Below are 27,705 nucleotides of genomic sequence, written 5' to 3'. Positions count from 1 at the left end.
TTGAGATTTCTAGTGATTCAGATGAAGAGCTCGAAAGTGAACAGGAGATGGCAAGTGAGCCTAATCAAGATGAAGACATGGAAGAAGATGCAAACCCTGAGGAAGACCCCGATGAAGACCCTGAAGAAGAGTTCGATGATCTTGAGATCTAAAGTCACTCCTAAAACTTTCAGGAGCGATGGATAGGCAAGAGGCCACAAATATTTTGAAGTCATAAATAGTTAATTAGCTCTTTCATGTTTTAAAGAATAAGTAGCAAGCAAAGCTACAACTGTTTAAGGTTTAAGTTTATTGAAGTTTGAGATGTTCTTTATTATTTTCAAGGATGTAATAAACCTCTATGGAGTTAGCAATAAAAGTTAAAGTTTTCAAGGAATTGTTCTTTATTCTATTTTGAGGATTCCATAATACCCCAACCTCTAGGTAGTACGTCATGGATTAATTTTTCTATTGGGTGCATACTCAGTGTGAATTGTGGATCAATTTAATTGCCACAATAATATTAAATGATTTGAGTACATAAAGGAAGTGAGGGCCAATCTAGACCCTCATGACCAATATGATTCAAAATGTTATGCCTTATGTGCAGTGTGTGAATGTCTTTCGTGAATTATTGAGGATGATTATTTTTCAATGATTATTGCATCTTGTAGACGATCGTTGCACCTTCGTAAACGATTGTCGTGCCTTCATAGATGATGTGTATTAATGTGAACAGTGTTGGTTGAGGTGATCTTTATGGTCAATTCAAGTATTAAATTGTATGGGATAACGTATAGGTGATGTTTCAAACCTAAAGTAGAGTATTCTAATTGCAGGTCACGTTCTAGAATGGCCAACAACAATGATCTAGCCGTGGCTATTCGCCTTTTGGCGGAAAAGCTGACTCAGTAAAGAACTGAGCGCCCCAAATCTGCAGGGGAAATGTTTGAAAGACTTGCTAGGGTTAAACCACCATACTTCAAGGGACAATCAGACCTTACCTTCTTAGAAAATAGGATTAGGGAGTTTGAGAAACAGTTTGAGGCTGTGAGTTGCCCTATGAGTATGAGAGTAGGTCAAGCTGTCCTTTACCTAAAAGATGAAGCCGATCTGTGGTGGAGAGAGAATGAAACTAGGCTAAGTACTGCCGAGAGATTTAATTGGGACTCATTTGTTGTTGCATTGAGGGAAAAGTTTTATCCTCCTTTTATTACAAAACGAAAAGCGCAGGAATTCATAAACCTTGGGATGGGGAGTATGACCATCGCTGAATATTATAGCAAATTTATAGCGTTGTCGAAGTTTACACCTGAGGTTGTAGCCATAGAGGAGATAAAGGCTCAGATGTTTGAGCAAGGGTTGACCGATGAGATCCAGTTGGAATTAGGTGGAGAAACCTTTATACCTTTAGAGAATGCGTATGAGAGAACCGCCCATATTCATGGTTTACAGTCTAGAAGGGACAAGAAAAATGTTGTTGGGGAGAAAAGAAAAGAGTTTGATGCTGGGAAAAACCGAGGGAATTTCAAGAAGAATAGAAACGTGAATAGGAATGAGAGTGGAAATGGAAATTTTCAGGGAAGAAGCAATCAGGGGCACCACAACAATTCGAACCAATCTAAGAGAGTGCATCATTGCAAGATGTGCAGTAGCAATCACCCTGGTAAGAACTGCAACGGAGAATTAGTGACCTGCAACTATTGTCAAAAAAGGGGACATAGGGAGTATGAGTGCTTCACTAAGCACAGAAAGGAACAAAATAGTAATAAAGCTGGAAACCAAGTGAGGTTTAACCAGTCTGGAGGTCAAAATTCAAAGCCTGGAGGGGCACAAAACAATCAAGAGAACTATAATAAGCCTGCAAATGATAACAACAACCCGAATAAGGCTCCAGGAAAGTTGTACATGATGGATCAGAATGAGGATGAACGATCTGCCGATATAGATTCTGGTACTTTTCTATTAACTCCGCGCAAGTTAAGCGTTATTTAATTCGTGGTGACTTGTTCTTTTGTTTCGTCATCTGTTGTGAAAAGTCTAAAGTTAGTAGTTTTAATGAAATGGGAATTTTGAAAGAGAATTCGTCGAAAGAGAATTCGTCGAAAGAGAATTTTGAATTAGCTATTCCCTGAGGTGAGTTACGAGGGCGTAACTCGTTTTCTTTAAGGGGGTAGAATGCGATAGAAATTCGCGCTTTTTACCTATTTTTATGGTATTTTTATGCATTTTATGCTTATTTTTAGCAACCTTTACAAGTTGATGCAAAGCAAATAGATTCTCCGCATAAGAAAAGGTGTTCATGAGTAACACAAACAGCCTTGAGTTGGCAAAATAGTGCACTTAGGTGGCACAAATACTTCTCTAGTAAGAATAAGTTAAAAGCTTTTGGGAAAAGTGTGGGAAATTTCTTGTCAAGTTTCGGGACGAAACTTCTTTTAAGAGGGGTAGATTGTAATCCCCCATAATTTTATACATTTTATTAATATATTTTAACGTATAGTTAATTATATTTAAATAGAATTTATAAATTTTAGAAATAAATATATAATTAACGTATATTTATTTTATTTGATTACATTCTAAACATTTTAACGATTTATGAAATCAAAAATAATTTTAGAATTTTATGTTGAAAAGAATTTGAATTACGAAAATACGTTTTTACTTAGAAAACAATCATAATCGGTTTCGAATTCAAACATAAACTCAATTATAATCCTAGCCCAAATAACAAAGCCCAAAATAAATAACCCCAAATAAACCCATAACCCTTTCTCCTATTCAACTTCACGTGAAACAAAAATAAAAAGAGAAACAAAAGAAAACTCTCAAACCCTTGCTTCACCATTCACGTGAAAACGCACAAGACTCTCTGCTTCAGCCACCGCCGCTCCTCCTTGCTGCTATCCCTCACGCCGCCGTTCCTCTCTCCCGCCTTCACTTTCGTTGCTGCAGCCTCCCTCGCCGTCGGACCACCATCACGCCACTGGTAAGGTTTCGACCTCCTCATCTTCTCCTTCTCCCTTATTTCTTTCTCTGTTGTTTCATCCCTTCTCCTCACTCGCAGTTTCGTTCGCAGCAACCACCACCGCGCCACCAGCCGCGCCCATAACGATTGTTCGCCGCCGGTAAAGCACCTCCTTCCTCTCACCTCTTGCTTCGTTCTCCCCTTTCGTTGCCCTCCTTAATTGTTTTCTTGCACAGCACCACCAACAACCATCGCGCGGACGCTGACACCCTCCGCCGTACTCCTCCGACCAGCGTCGCCGCCCACTGTTGCCGCGCCGCCCTGCCTGCCGGCCAGCAGCTTCCCTCTCCTCTCTTTTTTTGGTTAATTCTTTACCCTTTTATTTAATTAATGTAATATTTATGTTTTAATAATTTAATTAAGGTTTTCATAATTTAAATTATTAGTTTTGATAATTTATATTTAGAATTCAGATTATATATTATAAACTAATTTATTTTCAGTTTGTTAATAATATTTAAGTTAGATTTTCAATTATGTTTACAAATTTAATTAATGTTTTATTGGATTAAATTATAGTTTTATGGTTTAACTATAAATTTCAGATTTTATGTTTTATATAATTAAATTATTAATATTCGGATTATGCGATTTGATTGAAATAATGGTTTTAATTATTAAAGTATGAATTTTAAGGTTTTAATGGTTGTAAATCATGGTAGGACGATTGTGGTTTATTAAATTTATTGTTTCGATGTTCTAAGAACGTAAATTGGCCTTGGTGAAGTTTTTAAATGAGTTCATATTGCTGAAAATTTAAAGTACGATGTTTGCAAAGAGTTTTCAACGAATTTCAATCACTAATTCAATAATTATGATGCTAGGAAACCAAATATTCAAGTTTCGATATTGAAAAATGTTCTAATTATGTTTAGGAAGGGTTTGAAGCTCCCTAATGTTGTTGAAAATTCAATATGAATTGATATGAGTCTATATTGGTTGTTGTTAGGTGGAGAATTCTCCGTAGGCGACTTTTGAATTATTAAAGTGGTCTTGCAGTTTGTTTACACAAGGTACGTACATACCTGCGTGCTTGGAATGTGTGCTAATTGTTGAAATCATGTTGATATTATTGTTGAACTTGGTGATGTTGATATTATAGACAAACTTGGTTATATGGAATGTGCATGTTTAATACTGTTGGACAAACTTATTGAACTTATTTTGCACTATAGGAACTGTAACATGTTAGTATGGATGTTTGATACAAACATGTTGGTTGGGAACACTAGATTATTCTATATGATTGGGTTGGATCAATTGGTTGTTGTTCCCTTTCTATCTTTTCACTACTTTATAAGGGCGGAGGACCTTGTTTAGTAAGTTGAAACTCTATGCCCATATACAGGGTTGCTCATGGTTAAAGGAAAGGTTGGTTAAGTTGGAATGAGTCTTGATTGATGCTTTTATGATCACTCACTTAATTCCAAGATAAAAACAGTTGTGAACAAATGTGAATTGTCTGTCTTATGTAATGGTTGAGTCATAACGGAATCTCAATTTGTAAATCATGTAAAGTGAAACTGAATAGCAATAGCTTTAGACTGTGCACGTCTGAAGTGACGGACAAACAGGAGTTGGGGTTCATGGTGGTAGCCCATGGCCTTTTCTGGGACCGGATTGATCACCGTGTCCTATTTTTATTTAAACGTTCCTCGATATCGCAGGTCACTGAGGTTACGGAGTCGCGCCCGTACCTCGTCTTCCTTAGTGAAGACTTCTGGATGGTCAACTCGGTCCATTGTCTATTTCAACTAAAATAATATTATGGTTATTAAGCCTAGCTTAGTCTAGTCAAGTATAATCGTCAATTTATTATGTTTTGTCTGTCCTTACTTATATTTATTAGTATCATGTTAGGGTTGTTGGTTTGATAGTATCATGCTAGGATTGTTGTTGTTTTAGTATGTAGTACTCAGCTTTGCTGATTACGTGCTTGTTTGTGTGTGTTGATCATGGCTATGCCTTATTGATCCTGTGATGACCCATCTTTGGTGAGCAGTCTTTAAGGATCAATAAGCGTTGACCATCTACAGGTTTGAAGATGATGCATCATTGGGATCGGGATTAGAGAGCTTGTAGTTCTATTCGTTTAATTAAGTGATTTAATTTGTTAACTTGGATTTGAAATTTGTCGTACCATTCGTATTTCCTTAATTCAGTTAAATGGGTTTGGACCTAATATGTAATAGATTATTTATGAACCTAAAAGTTAGTTTTATGTTTTCCGCTGCAAAATTCTGAATAAGCCGATACGTTTTCACACGGGCGATAATGCCTTGATAATTCTCTACGTTTTATATTAAAAGGTTATTTTAGAAAAGAGGGAATTGTCGGGGTGTTACATTCCATCTTTGAGGATTCCGCCGGCAAGGGTGTTGATGCTCATGGGGGTGATGATGGTGAAGATGCTGGCGTTTCTGGTAGGGATGACGCAGACATTGGAGACGACGGTATTGGTTCAGATGATGACGATCCGGCCGACGTGATAGTCGCTGAAGTTCTTGCGGATGAGGCTAAAGAACAGCCTTATTTTACCGACGACTCCACGGATGTTCATAGGAAAGAAGAACTCCCTCCTTTAAAAAGTCTTCCTCGCACAACCGCGATTTTGACGTCTTGGCGCGATCTGATCATAAAGAAGAATCATGTGGTTCATGGAGGGACTTTTCTTGGATTGCCGGCTGAGTATAAGCTGGTAGTGCCGGATGAAGGTGCAACTATATTCGACTGTCCTCCCGGCCATATTGCTGTGTATGCGAAGCATTTCGATTTTGGGCTTCGCTTTCCTCTGCACCCCTTTGTTGAGAAAATATTCCGGGCCTGGAACGTCTGCTTGGCCCAAGTTACCCCTACTACCATCAGAACTGTTATCTCATATGTCTGGTTGTGTTTGTTTAAACAATGGCCGCTGACGTTGAATTTGTTCAAGCGGCTGTTACGGTTGAAGAAGGATGGAGAGACGGGGTGGATGTCGGCGTATAGCGCAACGAAGAGAAAGACTGTGCATCCTCCTTTGTCGAGCTGTAAAGATTGGCAGGATCGCTTTTACTTCGTTCAAGTTCCTGACGGCTTTTTGCTCCGACGGACATTTTCTAAACCCCGGCCTCGAATGGAGCAGTATGACCAGCGTGGTTTGGGCCGGCGGGAGAGAAAGGCTTTTGATTATTTGGCGTGTGACATTTTAGATGTCGGCCTCAGCAAAAAACAGGCTGTTAATCGAAATTGGCTCCCTAATGCCTATTATATTTTGGGTAATCAGCCCTTGTCCGCTGTCGGCCTTTGCAACACCCACTGCTTTGGTAAACATATTTTCAGCCGAATGGGATGTACTTATTATTGCTATTTACAGCTTTGTGTATTGCATAAGTTTCTTGCCGGTTTTAATTGAGTCCTTGTCTTTGCAGGTACTAAAACATTGGATAGAGAAATTCTCGGTTTTGACGAGAATTGGCGACCTGTGTGCACGCAGCCTCCGCCGCCTAAGGGAAAGTACGACACCATATCAACGTATTCGACCCGAGCTTCATCTCGTCGCTCTACTGCCACTGTTGCAAAGAATCGTGTGAGTGCTGCCTGCAAATCCAAATCCTCCTCTGTCGTTGTTTCTCAAGCTCCGCCTTCATCCACAATGCAATCCAATCCAACAGGCCGAGGTGGAACCCGCCGAAAAAGGTCGTCTCTTAATTCCAGTCGGTCTAATCCGACTAAGAGGGCAAGGGCCACTGGTGAGGATGATGCTTACGCCGATCACGAGGCAAATGAGCCGGTCTTGGAGTCTGCCGCCAAGAAAACTACTGATACCGCCCTTCAGGCGCAGCCGTCTCCACCAGCTTCTATTGATATTTTGGACGAGGGTATTGTCGGCGGTTTTATTGAGGACTTCCACCGGCAAGCTACTTCTGCTGCTGTTACCGGTGGTAACTCTAGTATGCCTCCCGTCAGTCGCAGCGAGAACAAGTCTGGTGATTCTCGACTGAATTATCATCTGCCGCTTCGTACCGGCGGTTGGATTGAGGATACCCCCTTTAAGATACCGGAAGCAATGAAATCATGGTTCGGGTCTTTTGGCGGCGAACCCACCGATCAGTTCTACCCAAACATTGATCTGCTGTGTGGGGAGTCGGTGGCGACGGATTCTGCTAAGGACGGTGGGGATTTGGGCTATCGTGCTTTTCGGGATCTGATTACTCCTGCTGACAGGCCACAGGGTCAGATTGACGCCCCTGCTGCTCAGCATTTCAACGATTTGTACAAGGTATTTCTTGCTTAGTTTGCTACAACTTTCTATCCGGCCATTTTTTGATTACTCACTTGCTACATGTTTTTTTTTTTTTTTTTTTTGTTTTGTTTCTTAGGCTGTTCAATCCAGCATGGATTTGTACTATGTCTATCGTTGGAACCAGATGCAGCTGACGCAGAATAACATTGATATTGCCGAGCTGAAGAAGCGGGCTGAGGCGGCTGAATCTGCTTTGAAGATTAACGAGAAGAAGTTGGAGAGTGCTTCTTCGAATTTGGAGGCGGCGAACCGAAGGCTGGAAGAGGTTGAGCCGAAGCTGAAGGCTGAAACTGAGAGGGCAGACGGTCTGACTGAGGAGCTGACTGATCTTAACCAGAGTTTGCCTGTGGTGAAGAAGACTGCCGCCAAGAGGGCTGTTGATAAGCTTCTCCAGTCTGACTGGTTTAATGATATTCTTACTCTGCGCCATAACGGTGGTTGGTGCGCTGCTCATCGGGTCGTTTGCCATGTGAAGAAGCTGGATGAGGATGGGTGGCAAGAATTTGAGGCTGGGTATGAGGAGAAGGAGCTGTACAAGGTTGCTACCGGCTTTGAGCCTCAGGAGCTACCCGAGGCTGTGATTTGCAATGCCAATCAAAAAACCTTGCCCCCCTTGCAAGTTCCAGAAGATGCCTACTGGTCTGGTGATGAGCATGTCGTTTGACGGTCTTGGCAGTCATCACCCTCCTCTTCTTGCGGATCCTCTACTTTTCCCAGCCGGCCTCGTACATGTTAGGGTTTTTTAGCTTAGGCGGTTGGCTTTTGACTTTTTGCCAGATGCTGTTAGGGCACTTATTGTTGATGTAACATATCTTAGAACATCGTTTTATTGTAGGGGTGTCGGTTTTAATCGACATCTTTTGTGCCTTGTGATCAGCTAATCACTTCGCAAGATTTTTTGGTGATGGCTGTCGGTTTTTAGTGTTTTTTCTGCTGTAATCATGCATTTATAACAAGTAGTTTTTTGATTGTATGTTTACTTCGTTTTGTGTATGATACTTCCATTTTATTAGCATGAACTCTTATTTGTTGACGGCCTTTCTATATTTCTATCTTGTTGAAATGATACACTCCGAAATAATTGTTATGTTTCGAAATGGAGTGCATCTTGACATCGTTTATTTTTTCTAACACTTTTAATTACAACAAATTATTATGGGTTGCTACGCTTCGCAGTACAAGTGCCCAAACGGCATTTATTTTCTGTACGGCTACTAGTCACACCATACACTTCGTTGAATGCTACGCTTCACAATGGAGTGCCCCTTAACGGCATTTATTTTCTCCAAAGCTACTAATCACAACAACTTTATTATGGACTGCTACGCTTTACAGTAAAGTGCCCAGACGGCATTTATTTTCTTTACTGTTACTGATCACATCCATACACTTCGTTGAATGCTACGCTTCACAATGGAGTGCCCCTTAACGGCATTTATTTTCTCCAAAGCTACTAATCACAAAAAACTTTATTATGGACTGCTACGCTTCACAGTAAAGTGCCCAGACGGCATTTATTTTCTTTACTGTTACTGATCACATCCATACACTTCGTTGAATGCTACGCTTCACAATGGAGTGCCCCTTAACGGCATTTATTTTCTCCAAAGCTACTAATCACAACAACTTTATTATGGACTGCTACGCTTCACAGTAAAGTGCCCAGACGGCATTTATTTTCTTTACTGTTACTGATCACATCCATACACTTCGTTGAATGCTACGCTTCACAATGGAGTGCCCCTTAACGGCATTTATTTTCTCCAAAGCTACTAATCACAACAACTTTATTATGGACTGCTACGCTTCACAGTAAAGTGCCCAGACGGCATTTATTTTCTTTACTGTTACTGATCACATCCATACATTACCTTTGTGTGTTGATTTGTGCCGCGTTTGTTTTTTGCTTTTTTCTTCCTTCATTTATGGACTGGCCGTATTTGAGGACCGCCCTAATTATACATAACAGCAAAATGCGGACTGCTATTGCAATCAGTCTGCTCATACATGATCATTATAGTTTTTCAAACATAGTACTTTCTCAGAGTACTGGCGTTCCAGGAGTTTTTGAGCGCGGTACCATCCATTTGCATTAACCGGTATGATCCAGGGACTATTTCCTCCCATATCTGGTATGGTCCTTCCCAATTGGCTGTCAGCTTTCCTTGAGCATTTCCTTTTCCTGTTGCCGCCGTTCTCCGCAGTACCAGGTCTCCCACTCCTAGAGGCCGATGCTTCACTTTCTTGTTGTATGCTTTGCTCATTCTGCTTTTATATGCTGCCGAACTTACTTCTGCTTTCATGCGGATTTCTGGCATGAAATCCAACTGGTGTCGCAGCAGCTGATCGTTTCTCTCCTCATCGTAGTGCTGGATTCGCATGGTTGGCAGAGCCATTTCTGCCGGTATGACAGCCTCAGATCCGAAGCTCAATTTGAACGGACTCTCGCCGGTAGCCTCCTTGATAGCAGTTCTGTTGCACCACAGAATTTCTGGCATAAGATCTGCCCATTTGCCTTTACAGTCCTCTAGTTTCTTTTTCAGAGCAGCCAGGATTTGCTTATTCGCCACCTCTGCTTGCCCATTGCTCTGTGGGTGACATACTGATGAGTGAGCTAACTTTACTCTGTACAATCCCAGGAAGCATTGTATGGGTGCACAATCAAACTGTGATCCATGATCAAAAACTATTGCCTGCGGCAGCCCGAATCTCGTTATTATATTTTTCCATATGAATTTTTTCACCTGGTTTGCCGTTATTTTTGCTATCGGCTCTGCTTCTATCCACTTGGTGAAGTAGTCCACTGCTACTATCAAGAACTTGCGCCCTCCAGCCGCCATTGGGAATGGTCCAACAATATCCATTCCCCATTGTGCGAATGGGATTGGGTTCAGAATGGGCATCAAATCATTGGCCGGCAAGTTTATTACAGCTGAAAACTTTTGACATTTCTCGCACTTTTTTACATAAGCTCGACAATCTTCTAACATTGTTGGCCAGTAATAGCCTTGCCTTTGACAGATGATGGCAAGGGGTTTTCCACCGGCATGGTTTCCACATGTTCCTTCGTGCATCTCTTCGATCAGCCTTGCTGACTCGAATGCTGTCAGGCACCTTAAGAATGGCAGGCTAAATGACTTTTTGTACAACCGTCCCCACAGGATGATGTACCAAGCCGAGTCCCTTCTTGTCTTTTTGGCCTCTGCAAAATCTGCTGGTAGGGCTCCAGTCTGTATGTATGTTTGGATATTATCGTACCATTCTGAGGTGGTTGTGATGGCCATGACCCGTATTATCTCCGACTCCGTACTTCGCTTATTCATGACTTCCATCATGACTGTTCTTTTCAAGTCAGCGACATTTGAACTTGCTAACTTTGATAGGGCGTCTGCCAGTGTGTTCTCTGCTCGGGGTACCAGATTAATGCTGAATTTCTCTAGCTGAGCCGACACCGACCTCAACTTCTCCAGGTATTTGACCATCGAAGGTTCTTTGGCCTCATATTCTCCGCTGAATTGACTTGCTACCAGCTGGGAGTCTGTTGTCAGTATTACTCTTTTGGCATCTGCTGCGAGGCACATTTGGATGCCGGCAATTGCTGCCTCGTATTCTGCTTCGTTATTTGACGCGTTAAACGTAAACTTTATAGCATACTCAAAAATGTCTCCTGCTGGCGATTTCATGATTATTCCAGCCCCACTGCCTGTCTGTGCAGCTGAACCATCCACTGACACATCCCATACTTCAGCTTGTACTTCATCCTCTTGGTATGACGCTTCAACTATGAAGTCCGCCAATGCCTGGGCTTTGATTGCAGTTCTTGGCCGGAATTCCAAGTCAAACTCGGACAACTCTATTGCCCATTTTAGCAACCGGCCTGATGTATCTAGCTTGCTGATGGCTTTTTCGAGAGGAAAGTTTGTTAGCACTTCGATTGTATGCGCATCAAAGTATGGTCTTAACTTTCTAGCCGCGATGAGGACTGCATATGCCATTTTTTCCACCAACGTGTACCTTGTTTCTGGGCCGTTTAGCACATGGCTCACAAAATATACCGGCTGCTGCCCTTTGTTTTCTGTTTCGGCTACCAGTACTGCTGCAACTGTCTTTGGCGACGCCGATATGTACAGTTGTAATTTGCCGCCCTCTTTTGCCCTTGCTATTGTTGGCAGGTTTTTTAAGTGACTTTTTAGAGCTTCAAAGGCCTCTTGCTCTGCCGGCCCCCATTTGAACTTCTTGTTTTGCCTCAGGGTTGTGAAGAAGGGCATTTGCTTATCTGCCGACTTGCTCACAAATCTGTTTAAGGCGGCCATTTTTCCTGTCAGCCGCTGTATGTCTTTTATGCTCTTGGGTTGCGGCAGACTGATGATTGCTTCTACTTTTTCAGGGTTGGCGTCTATGCCACGCTCGATGACCAAGAAACCCAGGAATTTTCCTGACCTTACTCCGAAGACGCATTTTTTTGGGTTTAATTTCATCCTGTATTTTCTCAAAGTTTCAAAAGTTTCTCGGAGGTCGCTAACATGATCCTCCTCCTTCCGGCTTTTTACGATAGAGTCATCTACATAGACCTCCACGTTTCTGCCTTTTTGGTCGGCAAACACCTTGTCAACCAGCCTTTGATATGTTGCCCCTGCATTTTTCAACCCGAACGGCATCGCCTTATAACAGAAAACTCCTGCATCTGTGATAAAGGCCGCCTTCTTCCTATCTGATTTATGCAGGCTGACCTGATGATACCCTGAGAAAGCATCTAGGAAACTGAGCATTGCGTGACCGCTAGTGGAGTCTACCAGCCTATCAATCCGTGGCAGGGGGTAGAAATCTTTCGGACATGCTCTGTTAAGGTTGGTGAAATCTACGCACATTCTCCATGACCCACTTGACTTTTTTACCATTACCACGTTTGCCAACCATTCGGGGTAGTCACATGGCTCAATGAAACCTGCCGCCAGAAGTTTATCCACCTCTTCTTGTATTGCTGTCATTTTTTCCGTGGAGAAATTACGTTTTTTCTGCCGTACAGGCCTAACATTTCTGTCGGCGTTTAATCGGTGAACCATTATCTCTGGATCGATACCAGGCATCTCATCCGCCGAGAATGCGAAGATGTCAGCGTGCTCTCTCAGCAAGCTTATGAGGTTGACCTTCATGTCACTCCCCATTTCCGTACCGATCACGACTGCTCTATCCATGTTTCCAGCCTCCAGCTCGATATTTTCTGTCAGACCATCTGGCATTGGTCTTGGTGCTGATACCGGCCTTTCATCAAAGTGTTCCATGTTTAGGTCGGTTCGACCCCTTTTTGTGCGGTTCTTTCTTTTTGACAGTTGTTCTTGCCTTGCCGGCTTAGTAGTCAAGTGTATCTCTTGCCTTGCCGGTTCAGTAGTCAAGTTCACTTCTGGGACCATTCTTCCCGGTGTTCTCAAAGCGGTCAAGTAACAGGACCTTGCCGCCAACTGACTTCCCCTTATCTTTGCCGGCCTTTCCAGGTTCGACATATATATCATTGTCAAGTGATAGGTGGAGACTACCGCCTGCACGTCATGTATGAATGGGCGACCGATGATCACATTGTAGGCCGCTGGCACTTTAATGATTAGGAAATCCACCATGAGATCTCGCATTTCGGATCCTTCTCCGATTTTCACCGGCAGCCTTATACTACCCTCTGGGTACACTGTAGATCCTGAGAAACCGATTACTGGGTAGTTTACCCTTTGAAGTTCGTCCTCTGGTATGTGCAATTGTTTGAAAGCTTCCCAGAAGATGATGTTTGCTGAGCTGCCGCCGTCTACCAGTACTCTGTTCACATCGGCATTTGCTATATCAATTGTAAGAACTAGTGGGTCATCATGCGGGAAAATGATGCCTCTGCAATCCGATTCCGAGAATGTCATCACTGGTATGCTGGGTGGGTTAGGCCACACTCTTGTGTTATGAAAGTTTACCATGTGCCTGTGTTCCTCCAAGCTTCTACTGGCGCCGCTTATTGTCCCTCCGTGGACTGGGCCGCCAGAAATTACATACACGGGTGGTTTTTTCCCGCCATCCCTCTGTTCTGCTCTGGCACTGGTTTCCGGCTGTTTTTGCTCGATTCTAGGCGGCTGATATGGTTGCTCGATTCTAGGGTATTGTTGTTGATTTTGCTGTTGTGGCCGGTATGAATTGGTAGGGTTTCCTCCCACCGAGTTGTTGTTACCATTTCCCTGCCTTGCCCTATACTGTGAGAAATACCCCTTTCTGACCATATCCTCAATGTTGTCTTTGAGGTCTCTGCAGTCCTCTGTTAGGTGGCCGTGCTTGATATATGCGTTTTATATAGAGTTTTTACCCCCGTCCCTTAGTACTTTTTGATCTCAAATGAGCTCTTCGGAGCGATTTTAGTACTAATGTGCTCCTTGTAGTGTGTTTGTAGTTTCAGGTTCATCATTGTAGGAATTAGCATATTTTTGTGCATTTCCTACTCATTTGAATCAATACAAGAGATTATATACTTTCGAGAGCGCAAACATTGAGTTGGAAGAATTTTCATGCAAAGCGAATAGTGAAAGAAGTAGAAAACTGAATGTCGTCCACTCTTTTGATCATAACTCGAGTTATACAACTCCAAATGCAGCGATTCAAATTGGGTTGGATTCTAGACTTCAAGAGCTTTCCAACGAGTGGTCACTCGCCTAATTCCGACTTATAGCGAAGGAGATATGGTGTTTTTAAGATAGAGGATCGTGCAGTTTCAACACGCGCCCGATCGGGCGGGCTTCGCCCGATCCGGATCGGGCGATCATTCTGGGCGCTGTTCTGGGCATTTTGCAACCGCCCGATCGGGCGGAATTTCGCCCGATCGGGCCGACTATCGAGCACATCGCCCGATCGGGCGAAGCGTCGCCCGATCGGGCCACGCCAACCTCCAGCGTATTTCGCGAGATTTTATTTCCGATTTTGGGCTCTATTTTGGGAAAACTATAAATACTAGCCCCTTATATTTTTAGTGACATCTTTTATTCTAGTTTTCAATACTTAGTTTATTTCTAGTTTTCTCTCCAATTATTCAAATACTTAGTTTTTAATTTCAAGTAAAGATCCAAACTTTATTATTTTATTTGTTCTTCAATTCGGTATTATTTCCTACCTTAATTTATTCTATTGCTTTGATCATGTTTTCCATTATGTTAATCGCTTTGTTATTAGTTATCATGAGTGAGTAGTTTAATTTCTAGGGTTTAGGAGATCCATGAATGCATGATTGGGATTATATGTGGACTTGATTATTTGATTGATTGATTATAATTTCTATAGCTTATTATTATTGCTCGTCAATTCTGTTCGGCCGGACTATTTTGATTTGAGTTTGATTAACCTTAGATTATGCGCCGAGAGGTATAAATCTGATGTTTTTGGTCTGTGGCTATTAGATAGGAATTATTTCTAGTACGTAGCGAGAGCCCGCTAGTTGTTATATCCTAAGGAATTCATAAGATTCGAGAGATGCATGTTTTCCTAGTTATGATTGTTAATTAATTGTTATTGTCCGTTGTCCAATCCCGGTCTGCATTTATGGTGAACCGCTGCCCTAGATTACCTTAATATTGTTATATTCCAGTTTGATTATTTGCCTTAGCTTAATATACAAACCAATCCAATTCTTTGTTACCAGTAGTCTAGATTAGTTAACTAATAGTGGAAAGAACATTGTTTCCCTGTGGATACGATCCCTGCTTCCCTTGCTACATTTTTAGTTGGTGAACGTTAGGTTATTTTTGATTAGGTGATACGACTTTAGCCTGTCAAATTTTGGCGCCGTTGCCGGGGAAACGGTTTAATTTTCTGCTACTAATTTTATGATCTAGATTATTTTCTTGAGTCTCATAGAACTTTCTGTTCTTTGAGACCATGTATATATTTTATTTTCTTTATTTTCTTTATTTTATTATTTTTTATTTTTAATTTTTTAAAATTTTTTTTCCCCTGAAAAAAATGGATTATTATTCTTTCCCTCAATTCTTAAATGAGCCTTTTTGGGTGTATTTCGATAGGCTAAATGATTTTATTGGTTACCACAATTTTAATCTTTGGGATTCTTGTGGTTTTGCTTATGGTGGTTTAAATGAGTATACAAGGAATGTGATAGAAAGTAGATTTAATGGTGATTTTCGAGCCTTGTCTTTGGATGATATGTGGGATTACTATATGTGGTTTGCAAGGGATTTGTATGAGCGTGAAATGGCGATTCATGTTACATGTGCTAATCCAAATTATGAGCATAATCTACATGTTTCTACCCCCTCTCCCTTGAATGCTTGTTATAATGAGGTGCATTCTAATGTTTATGATAATCATGTATATTCTAACGACTTATCTAACCCTTGCATGGATATCAATGTTTTGCCTCATGATTCCACTGTTGCTTCTCCCGTGTATTATTGTGAACCCTTGCTCAATCCTGTTCAACCCGAATCAGAAAGCAGAGATAGCTTCTTAGAGGAAATAAGAAGATTAAACTCTGAGATTGAGATTCAGTGTACTAGATCTCAAGAGGCTACTAATGAGATTATTAAAGCTAGTAAGGCTACTCTTGAGAGATTTAGAAAAGTTCAAGAAATTATTGAAAATAATGATTCGAGTTGTGTTGGGGATGGGGATCAACTGAGTGAACCCATAGGCAACCAAGAGTGGGAGGAGCTTATAACAGAGACTGAGGATGAGTGGGAGGATGATGATTTGACTGTTGGATCAATGGATGAAGGATTTGTTGAAACTGAAAAGCCATATGTCATAGAGCAAGTCCATGAGGAAGTTGAAGTTGATAAAACCCTTGTTGTTGTGTCAACCCCTACCCCTCATATTCCAAGTCCAAGAAGGGTTATTCTTAGCCCCGTTTACACCGTCTCACTCCCCTTCTCTTTCCCCATAAAACCTTTACTTGAGGATCTTCCTCCTCCCCATGAAAATCAAAAGCCCAATGACCCAATAGAGTATGTTCCTCTTTGTGAATCTTTCGCAGGTACTTACAATACTTACAAAGAAGAGGTGGATGCTTTGCAGAGAGCTCTATATGGTGAAGAGCCTATCCACCATGAATTCCAAAACACAGAGAGAGCTATTTCATTGATCATTGAGGTTGAAGAATCAATAGTCCGTAAAAACAACTTCCATAAGGAGAGTATGCCTACTTTCTCTTTTCCTTCCTTTTCTTATTCTTCTTTTATTGTTATTTTTTCTTTTTGTTCTTCTTCCTTTAGGCATCCTATTCCTTACTGGCATAGAGTTCATTCGGACTTTATGCAAATGTTGTTGTTGATTATCGTGCATGTCTTGTTGCACGAAAGTTGTGCGAGTGCGCATGACAAGCTTCTGCGCTCGTTCGTTGGTTATTTACTAACCAATCTCTTTGCGGGAGGCACGATTTGATGATGCTGAGACCCGAAAGGCCGAAAGCTCGGTGAACGGTGGGCACCGTATTCATGATCGGGGTCGTGGTCTGTCACTTCCCGCGCCACATAGCTCATCCAAGGCAATTGATTCGACACCAGATGGCACCATCTTTGGTGCCCCCATTCGATGAGTTGTCGTGGCTCTCATCCCCTTCCTTTCGTTGTCTGTACATAAACTAAGATTGTGTAATGGGGACATTGCATCAATCTAATAGGAGATGAGTATTTCACTATCCATTTATTGCTTTTCGTAGTGTATTTTTCGCTTTTGTTTGTGTGTTTTAGTATAATTTTTGAGCAAGTGTGTGTTTCATTGTAGTTTTTGGTGTTAGAGAGGTGAGAAGAGGGTATTTTACGGTTTGGACGTTCAATGCTGTGCAGGTCTAAGGCTCCAAGTTCGAAAAAGTTGAATTCAAGCTCAAACGGAGTAGTCTGCGTTTTGCCCGATCCGGATCGGGCGAGGAGCGCCCGATCGGGCGCGTGTCGATTCAAGGAAAATGTTGGAAAATCGCCCGAACGGGCGACGGTTGCCCGATCCACACAAAAGGCGAGTGAAATGCCCGATCGGGCGAAATTCCGCCCGATCGGGCGGTTGATGATGACGTCGTAGGAAGGTCAAGGAAGGATTCTGGGCTGAGAAAAGTCAATAAAAAAAAGGCATTGCATTTCGCCCGATCCGGATCGGGCGAGGTGCGCCCGATCGGGCGCGCACAGATTCAACGGAAAGGTTCGAAATTCGCCCGATCGGGCGATCTGCTGCCCGATCGGGCGAAATGCTGCCCGATCGGGCGATCTGCTGCCCGATCGGGCGATTTGCGAATCAGCGACAAATAAGCCACGGTTTGCTCACTTTCCTCGTGATACCCCTTGAGCCAATGAGGACATTGTCTGATTTAGCTTGGGGGGTGTTTCACTCACTTGTACATATTAGGTATGTTTTTCCTTTTATTTTTGCATTTACTTATTTTTGTGTGTTTATTTTGGTGTGTTTAATGTTTTCTAGAGTAGTTTATTGCTTTGAAAAAAAAAAAAATACAAAAATACGTTCCGATGAATACAATATCATGCTTCCCTGTGCCCCTTGAACGAAAATTGTTTTGATTCTTGGTATTTGATGATGGGCAATGTAGATGTGTTAGCCATGATTTGATATTCGATTGCTTTGATGCCTTAACATGAGTCAACTCCGACTAACTATTTGTGGACTTGGTGCTTGACTAGTTGATTTGGTTAGGATGTGTGATAGCTTCCTGGTGTGTCATTGATTTTGAGTATTGATTTGCAACTATTAGTAGTGTTTTATGACTCATATACATGCACATTGTGGAGGACGAAGGCATTTTTCTATTTAGGTAGCCTTCAGATGAAATTAGATACATTTGTCCCCTCCTTTTCTACCCATGTTGTTGCTTGTGCCCTTTTATTCGGTGACTAGCCATATTACAAGCCCATGAAAAACCCCATTGGTTACTAGTCCCAAGCCTAGCTTGGGGGAGCTAATAGTAGTGAGGTGAGGGAGTTGTAATGTGCTACATTTTGAGCACAAAGTAGGTATTGAAAAAGGAGTTCGTCTTATCATGTTTGTTGTTGAAAATGAGTTGAAAATGAAAAGAGATGAAAGAACAAAACAAATGTGAAGGTTTCTAAAAAGAAAGAAAAAAAGAGAGATTGAAAAGGAAAAGAAAGAGAAAAATCTATTACTCTCATAAAAAGTTCAAAGTGTTGTTTCAATCAAGTTCTGCAAATTCATATCCTTATGAGTGATTGGTTACAATTGTGAAAAAAAAAATGCAAGAAAGTATGGTGTTGGCTATTTGTTGTTTTGTCATGTGTTGAGTGGGAGATTATGGTCATTATGTTGATTGATCACGGTTGTTTTTAGGATTTATGCTCCCCAAAGCCAAGGCTTTAAAGCTCACATTATACCCAAATTTACCGCACCTCTACCTAAGCCTATCATTACAAGCTTTGAAGACCTTCCGACCTTTGTGCATAGAGTCATATTAATGTGAAAGTAGTTGTTTATCAATGCAAGTTATGACATGACACATTCCGAGTCGACTACTAGGTTGAGTGCATGTTTTTCTAGACACACGAGTGTTGTGAGTTTGGGAGGGCATTGTATACATATATGTTGGGAGGGGAGCGAACGGGTACAATTTTTATCCGCCACATGAATGAGTGACGAGTGTGTGAGCACTAGTCTTGAATTCCATTGTACACTTGTGGTTCGCTTTGCGTGACGATTGTTGAGGTGGATTGGCGGCTGAATGAATTTGATTGGTTGACATTGATGCATGCTTGTTGGATTTTGCCTTGAATCGTATCCATTGTTTTAAGATGTGTTTGGGGTGAAGTTGATTTATGTATTCATCGATGATTTCTTTGCTTAGGGGCAAGCAAAGATCTAGCTTGGGGGAGTTTGATATATGCGTTTTATATAGAGTTTTTACCCCCGTCCCTTAGTACTTTTTGATCTCAAATGAGCTCTTCGGAGCGATTTTAGTACTAATGTGCTCCTTGTAGTGTGTTTGTAGTTTCAGGTTCATCATTGTAGGAATTAGCATATTTTTGTGCATTTCCTACTCATTTGAATCAATACAAGAGATTATATACTTTCGAGAGCGCAAACATTGAGTTGGAAGAATTTTCATGCAAAGCGAATAGTGAAAGAAGTAGAAAACTGAATGTCGTCCACTCTTTTGATCATAACTCGAGTTATACAACTCCAAATGCAGCGATTCAAATTGGGTTGGATTCTAGACTTCAAGAGCTTTCCAACGAGTGGTCACTCGCCTAATTCCGACTTATAGCGAAGGAGATATGGTGTTTTTAAGATAGAGGATCGTGCAGTTTCAACACGCGCCCGATCGGGCGGGCTTCGCCCGATCCGGATCGGGCGATCATTCTGGGCGCTGTTCTGGGCATTTTGCAACCGCCCGATCGGGCGGAATTTCGCCCGATCGGGCCGACTATCGAGCACATCGCCCGATCGGGCGAAGCGTCGCCCGATCGGGCCACGCCAACCTCCAGCGTATTTCGCGAGATTTTATTTCCGATTTTGGGCTCTATTTTGGGAAAACTATAAATACTAGCCCCTTATATTTTTAGTGACATCTTTTATTCTAGTTTTCAATACTTAGTTTATTTCTAGTTTTCTCTCCAATTATTCAAATACTTAGTTTTTAATTTCAAGTAAAGATCCAAACTTTATTATTTTATTTGTTCTTCAATTCGGTATTATTTCCTACCTTAATTTATTCTATTGCTTTGATCATGTTTTCCATTATGTTAATCGCTTTGTTATTAGTTATCATGAGTGAGTAGTTTAATTTCTAGGGTTTAGGAGATCCATGAATGCATGATTGGGATTATATGTGGACTTGATTATTTGATTGATTGATTATAATTTCTATAGCTTATTATTATTGCTCGTCAATTCTGTTCGGCCGGACTATTTTGATTTGAGTTTGATTAACCTTAGATTATGCGCCGAGAGGTATAAATCTGATGTTTTTGGTCTGTGGCTATTAGATAGGAATTATTTCTAGTACGTAGCGAGAGCCCGCTAGTTGTTATATCCTAAGGAATTCATAAGATTCGAGAGATGCATGTTTTCCTAGTTATGATTGTTAATTAATTGTTATTGTCCGTTGTCCAATCCCGGTCTGCATTTATGGTGAACCGCTGCCCTAGATTACCTTAATATTGTTATATTCCAGTTTGATTATTTGCCTTAGCTTAATATACAAACCAATCCAATTCTTTGTTACCAGTAGTCTAGATTAGTTAACTAATAGTGGAAAGAACATTGTTTCCCTGTGGATACGATCCCTGCTTCCCTTGCTACATTTTTAGTTGGTGAACGTTAGGTTATTTTTGATTAGGTGATACGACTTTAGCCTGTCAGTGCTCATTATGGAAGTCACAGAATTTCTTGACATTCCTTTCCCTACTCTGCATTGGTGGCGGCCTTCTCCAGCCATCCATCTTGTTGTTTATGTTATAAATTGCCGTCCGCGGTGTATTCAGCGGAGTGTAGTTATCAAAGAGTCCTCTGGACTCCCTTCTGTCTTGCCGGCCTCTCTGCCCTTGTGGATTGGCATTTCTGTTATTCTGGTTTCTCTGCCCTGCCTCTTGCTGATTATTGCTCTGATGAAAATTGTTTCCTCCTTTTCCCGTCTGTGGGTTATAGCCTGGATTGTACCCGACATTTCCGCCGGTTGCCACTACCACATTGGAGATCTTCATCATTTCATCCCCCCTGATGTACTCGTTGGCTTTGTGCAGGACGTCACCCAGATTGGTGTATGACTTTCGGCTGAGATATTTCTTGAATTCGCACTCTTGCATTCCCCTCATAAGAGCCAGAACGGCAACCTCCTGCTGCAAATTGGGGATAGTGATTGACTCGTTGTTAAAGCGGGTGAGATAATCCCTTAACGGCTCTCTATCTCTTTGAGCGAACGACATCAACTCTCCCGATGATTTCTTTCTCTTCTGTTTGCTCACAAATCGTGACAAAAACGACGCCTGCAGCTGTCGGAAGCTGTATATGGAGTGTGCCTCTATGCCCTTATACCAGCTCGCTGCAACTCCTAGGAGTGTGGATGGGAACACTTTGCACCACATGGCATCAGAATCAGTGTACAACATCATGTGCTGTTCGAATGTGGTGCAGTGATCCTCCGGATCTGTCGTCCCATCGTATCTCCCTGTCGGGATTTTTATCCTTTCCATCCTTTCTTCTAGGATTTCTCGGCACAGGGGAGAATCCTTTGGCTGGATTGTCTGCCGTCTAGCTATCTGTAGAACCGGCGCTCTTCGTTCGTATTCCACGATGGGGACTTGCTCTGTTTCCGGCCATTCTGTTTCCGCCGGATCCGTGCGCTTTCTTTTTTCTGAGGTGTTTTCTTGATTCAGGGCGGTTAGGAGATCCCTAACAGGTAACTGGGGAACCGTCGGCCTGGTCTTTCTTAGACTGCTGACTGATCCTGGCTGCTGCGAGGCTGGTAGTTCTGACAAAGCGGCCATCACCGCTGACAGTGTTTTCAATTGCTCTCCCGTGAATACTTCCGACAGGGGAGACAGGCGTTCCTGCAGCGTCTGTTCCAGCGGAGTTTTCGGTTGCTCTCTGGCAGGGCTTTCTATTTCTAACTCCTCATCGTCCTCCACTGTAAATTCCCTTTGTGCCGGTATCGAGGTGTTTTTTGTTATTGGGCTGATAACTGATTGTGCTTGTGACGGATGGACGGGGTTTAGAAGTGAGGGTTGGAACTTGGAGGTTGTCGCCGGTTGTGGGGTTGTTGCTTTTTCTTGACTTTTCTTTGATTTTTTACCGTCTTTCTGTGAGAAATCCATGCTGACTGTTCTACCGTTTCAAGGGATAAGGTCCCCTCCTTCTAGCGCCAATTGTTCCGGGTGTGGAATGAGAACAGCTGACTGTGGGATACTGGATTCCTGTCGAGATTGCCGGTTGATATCTGCACAACAGAATGGATTAACTAGCCTCGGGGGTGGTTCGAGGATCCCCCCTCCGATGCTTAAGTAAGATTACTGAGAGATTAAGAGATGATTAAGAAATGATTAGAGAGTAAGAAAGAAGTGTGTTTAAGTGTTTGTGTACCTCATAGCAATAAATGAGGTGCTCCTTATATAGACCAATCCAAGGGTACGATTTGGTAGGTCCCTTGTGGTTAGATAGCGACCTGTTGATAGTGACCCTTGGCTGGTTGTCTCCATGATAATGCCGGTAGGCTGTCTCGCAGAAATGCCGGTAGAGGATATTTACCTAAGATGACCAGGTTACCTGCAGGTTAAGTTTACGTACGGGGAGTTCTGCCGGTACCAGGTGGTGCCGGTAGGACACCCCGTACAGTAGTGTTCTGAAATTTTGAGATTGAGCAACTAACAATCTGTTACGGCTGGGTTAGGAGCGGTAATAAATGAATTCACTAACAATCTGTTACACCTGAGAAACGGTAATTGTTATCCAAACCCGCAAAACAAACGCTGCCAAACAGAATCGCTTAAGTGAATCCGTTTTCACTTTTCAGCCCTTTAAAAGAAGCATACCAAACATGCTCTCTGTGTTTTTGAGATAGAGACAATATGGTGTAACATGTTATACTCGTAATAAATTTATTTGAGGGTAGACAATAATGATTTAATCGGACAGTTTAATGTAATAAAGTATATTACTTGTAATTCATAATATCTGAAACTGCTTTCCACTCTAAAATATGGCAAATTTCCCATGATCAAATTGGCTAATTGCGCTAGTCTAGACTCTAGAGGGATGATTAATAAGTTGATCCCAGGTATCAACCATATTTGTAAGCGTTAACCACACACATGACAACTGACACATCCAATGTACAACATAAGATATGAGATTCATTCAGGTGTTATGTTGATAAATGAAAAGGGTTGACTCACAAAAGTTCAACAAAGTACCTAGCAATTTCATAGTTTTCTGTGTATTGCAAAAATCTACCTGTTAGTCAGTTTGCATATCAGTATACACCTGAGAAATCAGAAAACTGAGTAGTGGAAGAGCATCTTAATTAACACCTCAATCGAGATTAGGCATTTACAAATTACAACAAAAGAAACGGGATTCCGCTTCAATTACAAAATTCCTAACTAATGTGAGTTGTGACCTATTTCAGTGAGTAGGAGGATCTAGTACCTCAACTTATTCTAAACAGGATTGCTGCATTGCATTACAAAATACAAAGAGATGACAAACAAACTACAAAGAAGAGAGTAAGGGTGTATCCGTGTATGTTTTTCGTGTCTATGATTGTGTACCTTCGAGGGGTTCAACTGCTTCATCATATACAGGATCATGCAAGAACTTCTGCCCACTACACTGATGCTTTATACTGTGATTTACAGCTGTAGTTGTAAGATTATGCATATCTGGTACATCCCTTCTACATTCTTGTTTGGGCAATGAAAATGTGTGTCTGATGGCATTAAGAGACGCGTAGAATTGCTCGTGTCCGGGAGGTTTTGAAAACAAAAGCGCATTTGTATCTCCACCTCGGTGATGAGCACACTGTAATGATCTGTTTTGCACCTCATCTTTGACTCTCTGAGAATGAAAATAAGGGTAATCATTGTCAGTAACTGTTTCTCCTTCCGTTTCTTTCTGGCAGTAAAAAAATGAGATGAATGATGATAGAAACAAATTATTGATAATAGCAGAGCATCAACAAAGGTCCGAAATGTGCTAATGAAAACAAAGGATGCCCCTAATTGTCTAACTTCTAAGGTACTCCGTAGTAAGGAGCATTAGGCTACAGTGGTAATAATGAAAACACAAAACAGCAGTTCTCATAGAGTCCTAGTTCAGACGAGGGGTTATACTTCTTCGACACGTTTAATGAGTATGACTGAAACTATGACACGGGAACACAACAGTTTCGATAAAAAAAGGTGACCAGGTAATTATGTTGTCAGGTCATCAACACATAACTGACTACCAGAGGACAAATCTTGCAAATAATCTAGGAACAACATGGATTTCTTGTGTTAAGGCCAAAACTTCAGAAATATAGTAGTCAGCCATCACATAAGTTCAAAGCAGAAGAAAAGAGGGGGATCACCAATGCAAATTATTGCTATAAACCAGAGAAATCGCAGCAGACAATTGTTATAAAGTCGTGTCCTTTAGAGTTCTTCGCATAACCTATGTTAAACGGACTCTAGAACACATGTCAGATATGGGTACGTGTCCAAAGTGCTAGACTGCTATTTTATGGGGAAAAGCCATGTTATTGATCTAAAATGAAGTGTCAAAGTGTCCACACCCTTTAGAGTGTCAAGGACCCAACACAAGTACTTTGAGTGGAATGATTAGTCCCATAAACATAGATGAAAAACGGAACATAAACTAACAAAGTAACAATGTCGAATAATAGCACCAGCTCTTAACTCTAATCAGAACCAACTTGATTGAAAAGCCCCTTCAGCACTATGACTATATGAGCTGTGAGCAAATTATATTATGGGCGGGCATCAAGATATTATGAAATGCAGATCAGTCTCACATAACTCACCAGGCACATATATCTGCAACGTTTGTACAGTATATATGCCATCATCCCTGAAATCTAATACGAAGTATACTTCTTTGTCATCATCTCTGATCTCAGAAGCCCAAATGTTTCAAAATGACATGGTATAAGCAGAAACTGAGAGACATCAATCAATCATAACTTCACTTCTCATACAGAAAATTCCATGCTAATAGGCAGTAATAGCATCAATCTAGACACCATTACTCCATTAACGAAACACTTAATTAATCATAAACACTTCAGTGTTCAACTGTTCACCTATCAGGATAAGAGTATCTAAGGCCAGCTCCCAAAGAAATGACCTCCTACCTGTTCATACCCATTTTACAATTTTCTTAGCTCCATTTCTGTGAACATGTTCCAACCAAAAAATAGCTAATCAAGAAAGGAGCCAACTTCACTAAAGGCATTCAAGACAAACAAACAACAAAATATCATACTAAGCACAATACAAAAACGACATCATGAAGAAGCCTATAACCCAAGTCCCAAGCAACTAAAGCCGAAAACTCAACATACAACATTATTTCAACAAACAAGACAAACATTTTAGCTCAACAGAAACACCAATGAGAGAGAACATCAACTTTAGAATCAAAATCACTTAGACATGAAAACATCACCAACACATCATGCAGGGTTAGATTACAAACCTGCAACAACTTGGAATCAAACTTAGGCAACCCTAATTGGGAAACAGTCAAAGACCCAAAAAAGTTGCCCAACAATGCAGCATCAGGAACAGCTAATCCAAGAGAAAGACCAGCAACAAACCCACCTAACAAACTATCCCCAGCACCAGTAGGATCAACCTGAACCGTTGAAAATGGCGAAATATCAACCTCCCCGTCTTTCCAGAACACCTTACAACCCATCTCACCATAAGTTACCACCACACAACAAAGCTTCCTCACTTCCTCAATATCCAGAAACTCTGCTTCTTCAGCAGAAGCCTTTAGAAACCCAATCTTTGATAGCAAAGGGTAATAGTTGGTCTCCTTAAGCTTAATTAATCTAACAGTACCATCAATTTCATCAAATTCTCTAATTAACCCTTGAACATCAACAAACACAATATCACAAATCTCAACCAATTTCTCCAAAGTCTCAGGCAGAATCTCCCCTCCCACACCCACAGCCATCCCGAAATCAAAACTTTTGCCCGAGTTAGAAGTGGGCAGCTCAGAGGGTCGAATCGGGTCACATGCAATGACCCGTTTGAGAGTCCGATCTGAAACGGGTAGCCCGTCGTTTGTGGGGTGAGCTGAGGGGAAATGGGCATGGAAAACAGTGGTTTTTGAGGTGGAAGAAACAATCGGAGAGCTGAAAACAGAGTGATTGTAGCTGAAATCAGAGCCAACTATGGAGATGTAATCGCAGGGGATTGAGAGGAGAGAGAAAATGTTGGAGATGAAGGAGGCTGCACCCCCCAAGGATTCTGCAATTACGACGTCGTCTCGGAGGAGGACGTCGTGGCAGTAGTTTCCTACCACCAAACCACGGCGGGAGAGCCCCATTTATTCAAGTTTGGTTGGAATGATCGGAAGATCTTAATTTAGAAAAATGGAATCAGGCTTATATATGTGTTCCTGGCGTCTGCCGTCTGCGTTTCGTTATTGTCGTCTGTTGAGATGCGTTCAGCAGTTCTGCGCGTACACGGATAGTATTGTACTTTGTAATAAATATCAAGTCGACTCTCATTTTTTCAATTGTTCTTTGTATTGTCTTTACGGCTCATTTACAACCCAAAAAAATGTTTATCATTGTACCAATTGGCAAATGAGAGACACGCTCCAATAAAATTTTAAAAAAAAGGCAATTGACCTCACTTATAGATATAAAAAATTATAAAATAAAAATAAAATACTTGATTCTATAATTATTTTGTTAGCATTTACCTCAACATAAAAAATAAAAAAATTAATTTTCTTTACCTCAAAATAAAAAAATATTTCATTCTATACATGGGGAATATCTTTTCTATACTTGGTACTCCGTAACAAGTATAACCAATATAAGATTACGGAGTATATTTTTATAAAAAAATAAAACATTATACAGAGTACGTATTTAAAAAAAAAAAAACAAGAGTAGTCTGCTTATTTGTATTCCGTACTTACATAATTCGAATACAAATAAATTAGAAAATCAATCAAGTAAATAAGAGTATATAAAAAAAATTGCAATAGTACACTATAATATTTTAACAACTAAATACGATAATTATAACCTTCATTGATTGTACTATTTTATACATAGTATATTTAACAACTAAATAGGATAATTATAACCGTCATTGATTGTATTATTTTATATGTAGTATATTTAGCAACTAAATTCGATAATTATCACCGTCATTGATAGTAATTTTACTACTTTAAAAAAAGTTATGTAACTTCTTTAAACCTGAGCATAACTTGTGTAATCTAATATATTTATTACTTTACTACGTAATTCCTATTAGATGCAATTATTTTATTTTACACTACTCCCTCTACTCTCGAATATTAGTCCCTTTTGGAATCTTGACACTATTCACCATTGAAGAGAATCTTCTAATTTCTTTCCAATACGTACTTCAAAACATATCCATGTAAGATCTTATTTTGTTCATCTTAATGTGTAGTTTAACAATATTAAATTTTTATATTTTTCTAACATACGTATTTGAAGATATTTAAGTTTAAATATTGAGTTGAAACGAGTTGAAAAGTTAAAACAAGACTAATATTTAAGAACGGATAGAGTAGCTATTATATTCATACATACCACTATTTTTTCATATATTTATTATTATTCTAACCTAGGCAGCTACGGAGTACTCCGTACTATACTATATAGGTTAAGTAATCATTGCATGATTATATTAAGCAATTAATTATATTCTCCAAA

General features: G+C 40.8%; 2 protein-coding genes and 1 long non-coding RNA gene across 3 annotated transcripts; 2 read left to right on the top strand and 1 right to left on the bottom strand.

Annotated features, from left to right (window-relative positions):
• Positions 1-2,425: 2,425 nt before the first annotated feature.
• On the top strand, positions 2,426-5,290 carry LOC130460016 (uncharacterized). Its single transcript, XR_008919822.1, has 5 exons — positions 2,426-2,971; positions 3,050-3,110; positions 3,187-3,312; positions 3,960-4,023; positions 5,013-5,290. It is a non-coding gene; the product is annotated as an uncharacterized lncRNA (long non-coding RNA).
• Positions 5,291-7,052: 1,762 nt separating this feature from the next.
• Positions 7,053-9,508, top strand: LOC130460012 (uncharacterized). Its single transcript, XM_056827664.1, has 2 exons — positions 7,053-7,268; positions 7,369-9,508. The coding sequence occupies exons 1-2, from the start codon at positions 7,056-7,058 to the stop codon at positions 7,954-7,956; spliced, it is 801 nt and encodes a 266-aa protein (XP_056683642.1). The 5' UTR covers positions 7,053-7,055; the 3' UTR covers positions 7,957-9,508.
• Positions 9,509-23,260: 13,752 nt separating this feature from the next.
• Positions 23,261-26,458, bottom strand: LOC110803037 (inositol 3-kinase). Its single transcript, XM_022008499.2, has 2 exons — positions 25,467-26,458; positions 23,261-23,825 (listed from the first exon to the last, which is right to left on the bottom strand). The coding sequence occupies exons 1-2, from the start codon at positions 26,328-26,330 to the stop codon at positions 23,526-23,528; spliced, it is 1,164 nt and encodes a 387-aa protein (XP_021864191.2). The 5' UTR covers positions 26,331-26,458; the 3' UTR covers positions 23,261-23,525.
• Between the last annotated feature and the right edge of the window lie 1,247 nt (positions 26,459-27,705).

This window comes from Spinacia oleracea, chromosome 1 (genome assembly GCF_020520425.1).
Source record: "Spinacia oleracea cultivar Varoflay chromosome 1, BTI_SOV_V1, whole genome shotgun sequence".
Lineage (NCBI taxonomy): Eukaryota > Viridiplantae > Streptophyta > Magnoliopsida > Caryophyllales > Amaranthaceae > Spinacia > Spinacia oleracea.
Note: the sequence above shows the minus strand (reverse complement) of the source record. Positions and strands in the feature narration are given on the sequence as shown.

Excerpts from the sequence above, each read along its gene's own strand:
- LOC130460012 (XM_056827664.1), top strand. The coding sequence starts at position 7,056 with ATGAAATCATGGTTCGGGTCTTTTGGCGGCGAACCCACCGATCAGTTC. Across the intron at positions 7,269-7,368 it reads ATTTCAACGATTTGTACAAG|GCTGTTCAATCCAGCATGGA; the intron begins GTATTTCTTGCT and ends TTTGTTTCTTAG.
- LOC110803037 (XM_022008499.2), bottom strand. The coding sequence starts at position 26,330 with ATGGGGCTCTCCCGCCGTGGTTTGGTGGTAGGAAACTACTGCCACGAC. Across the intron at positions 23,826-25,466 it reads TTGATTCCAAGTTGTTGCAG|AGAGTCAAAGATGAGGTGCA; the intron begins GTTTGTAATCTA and ends TTTCATTCTCAG.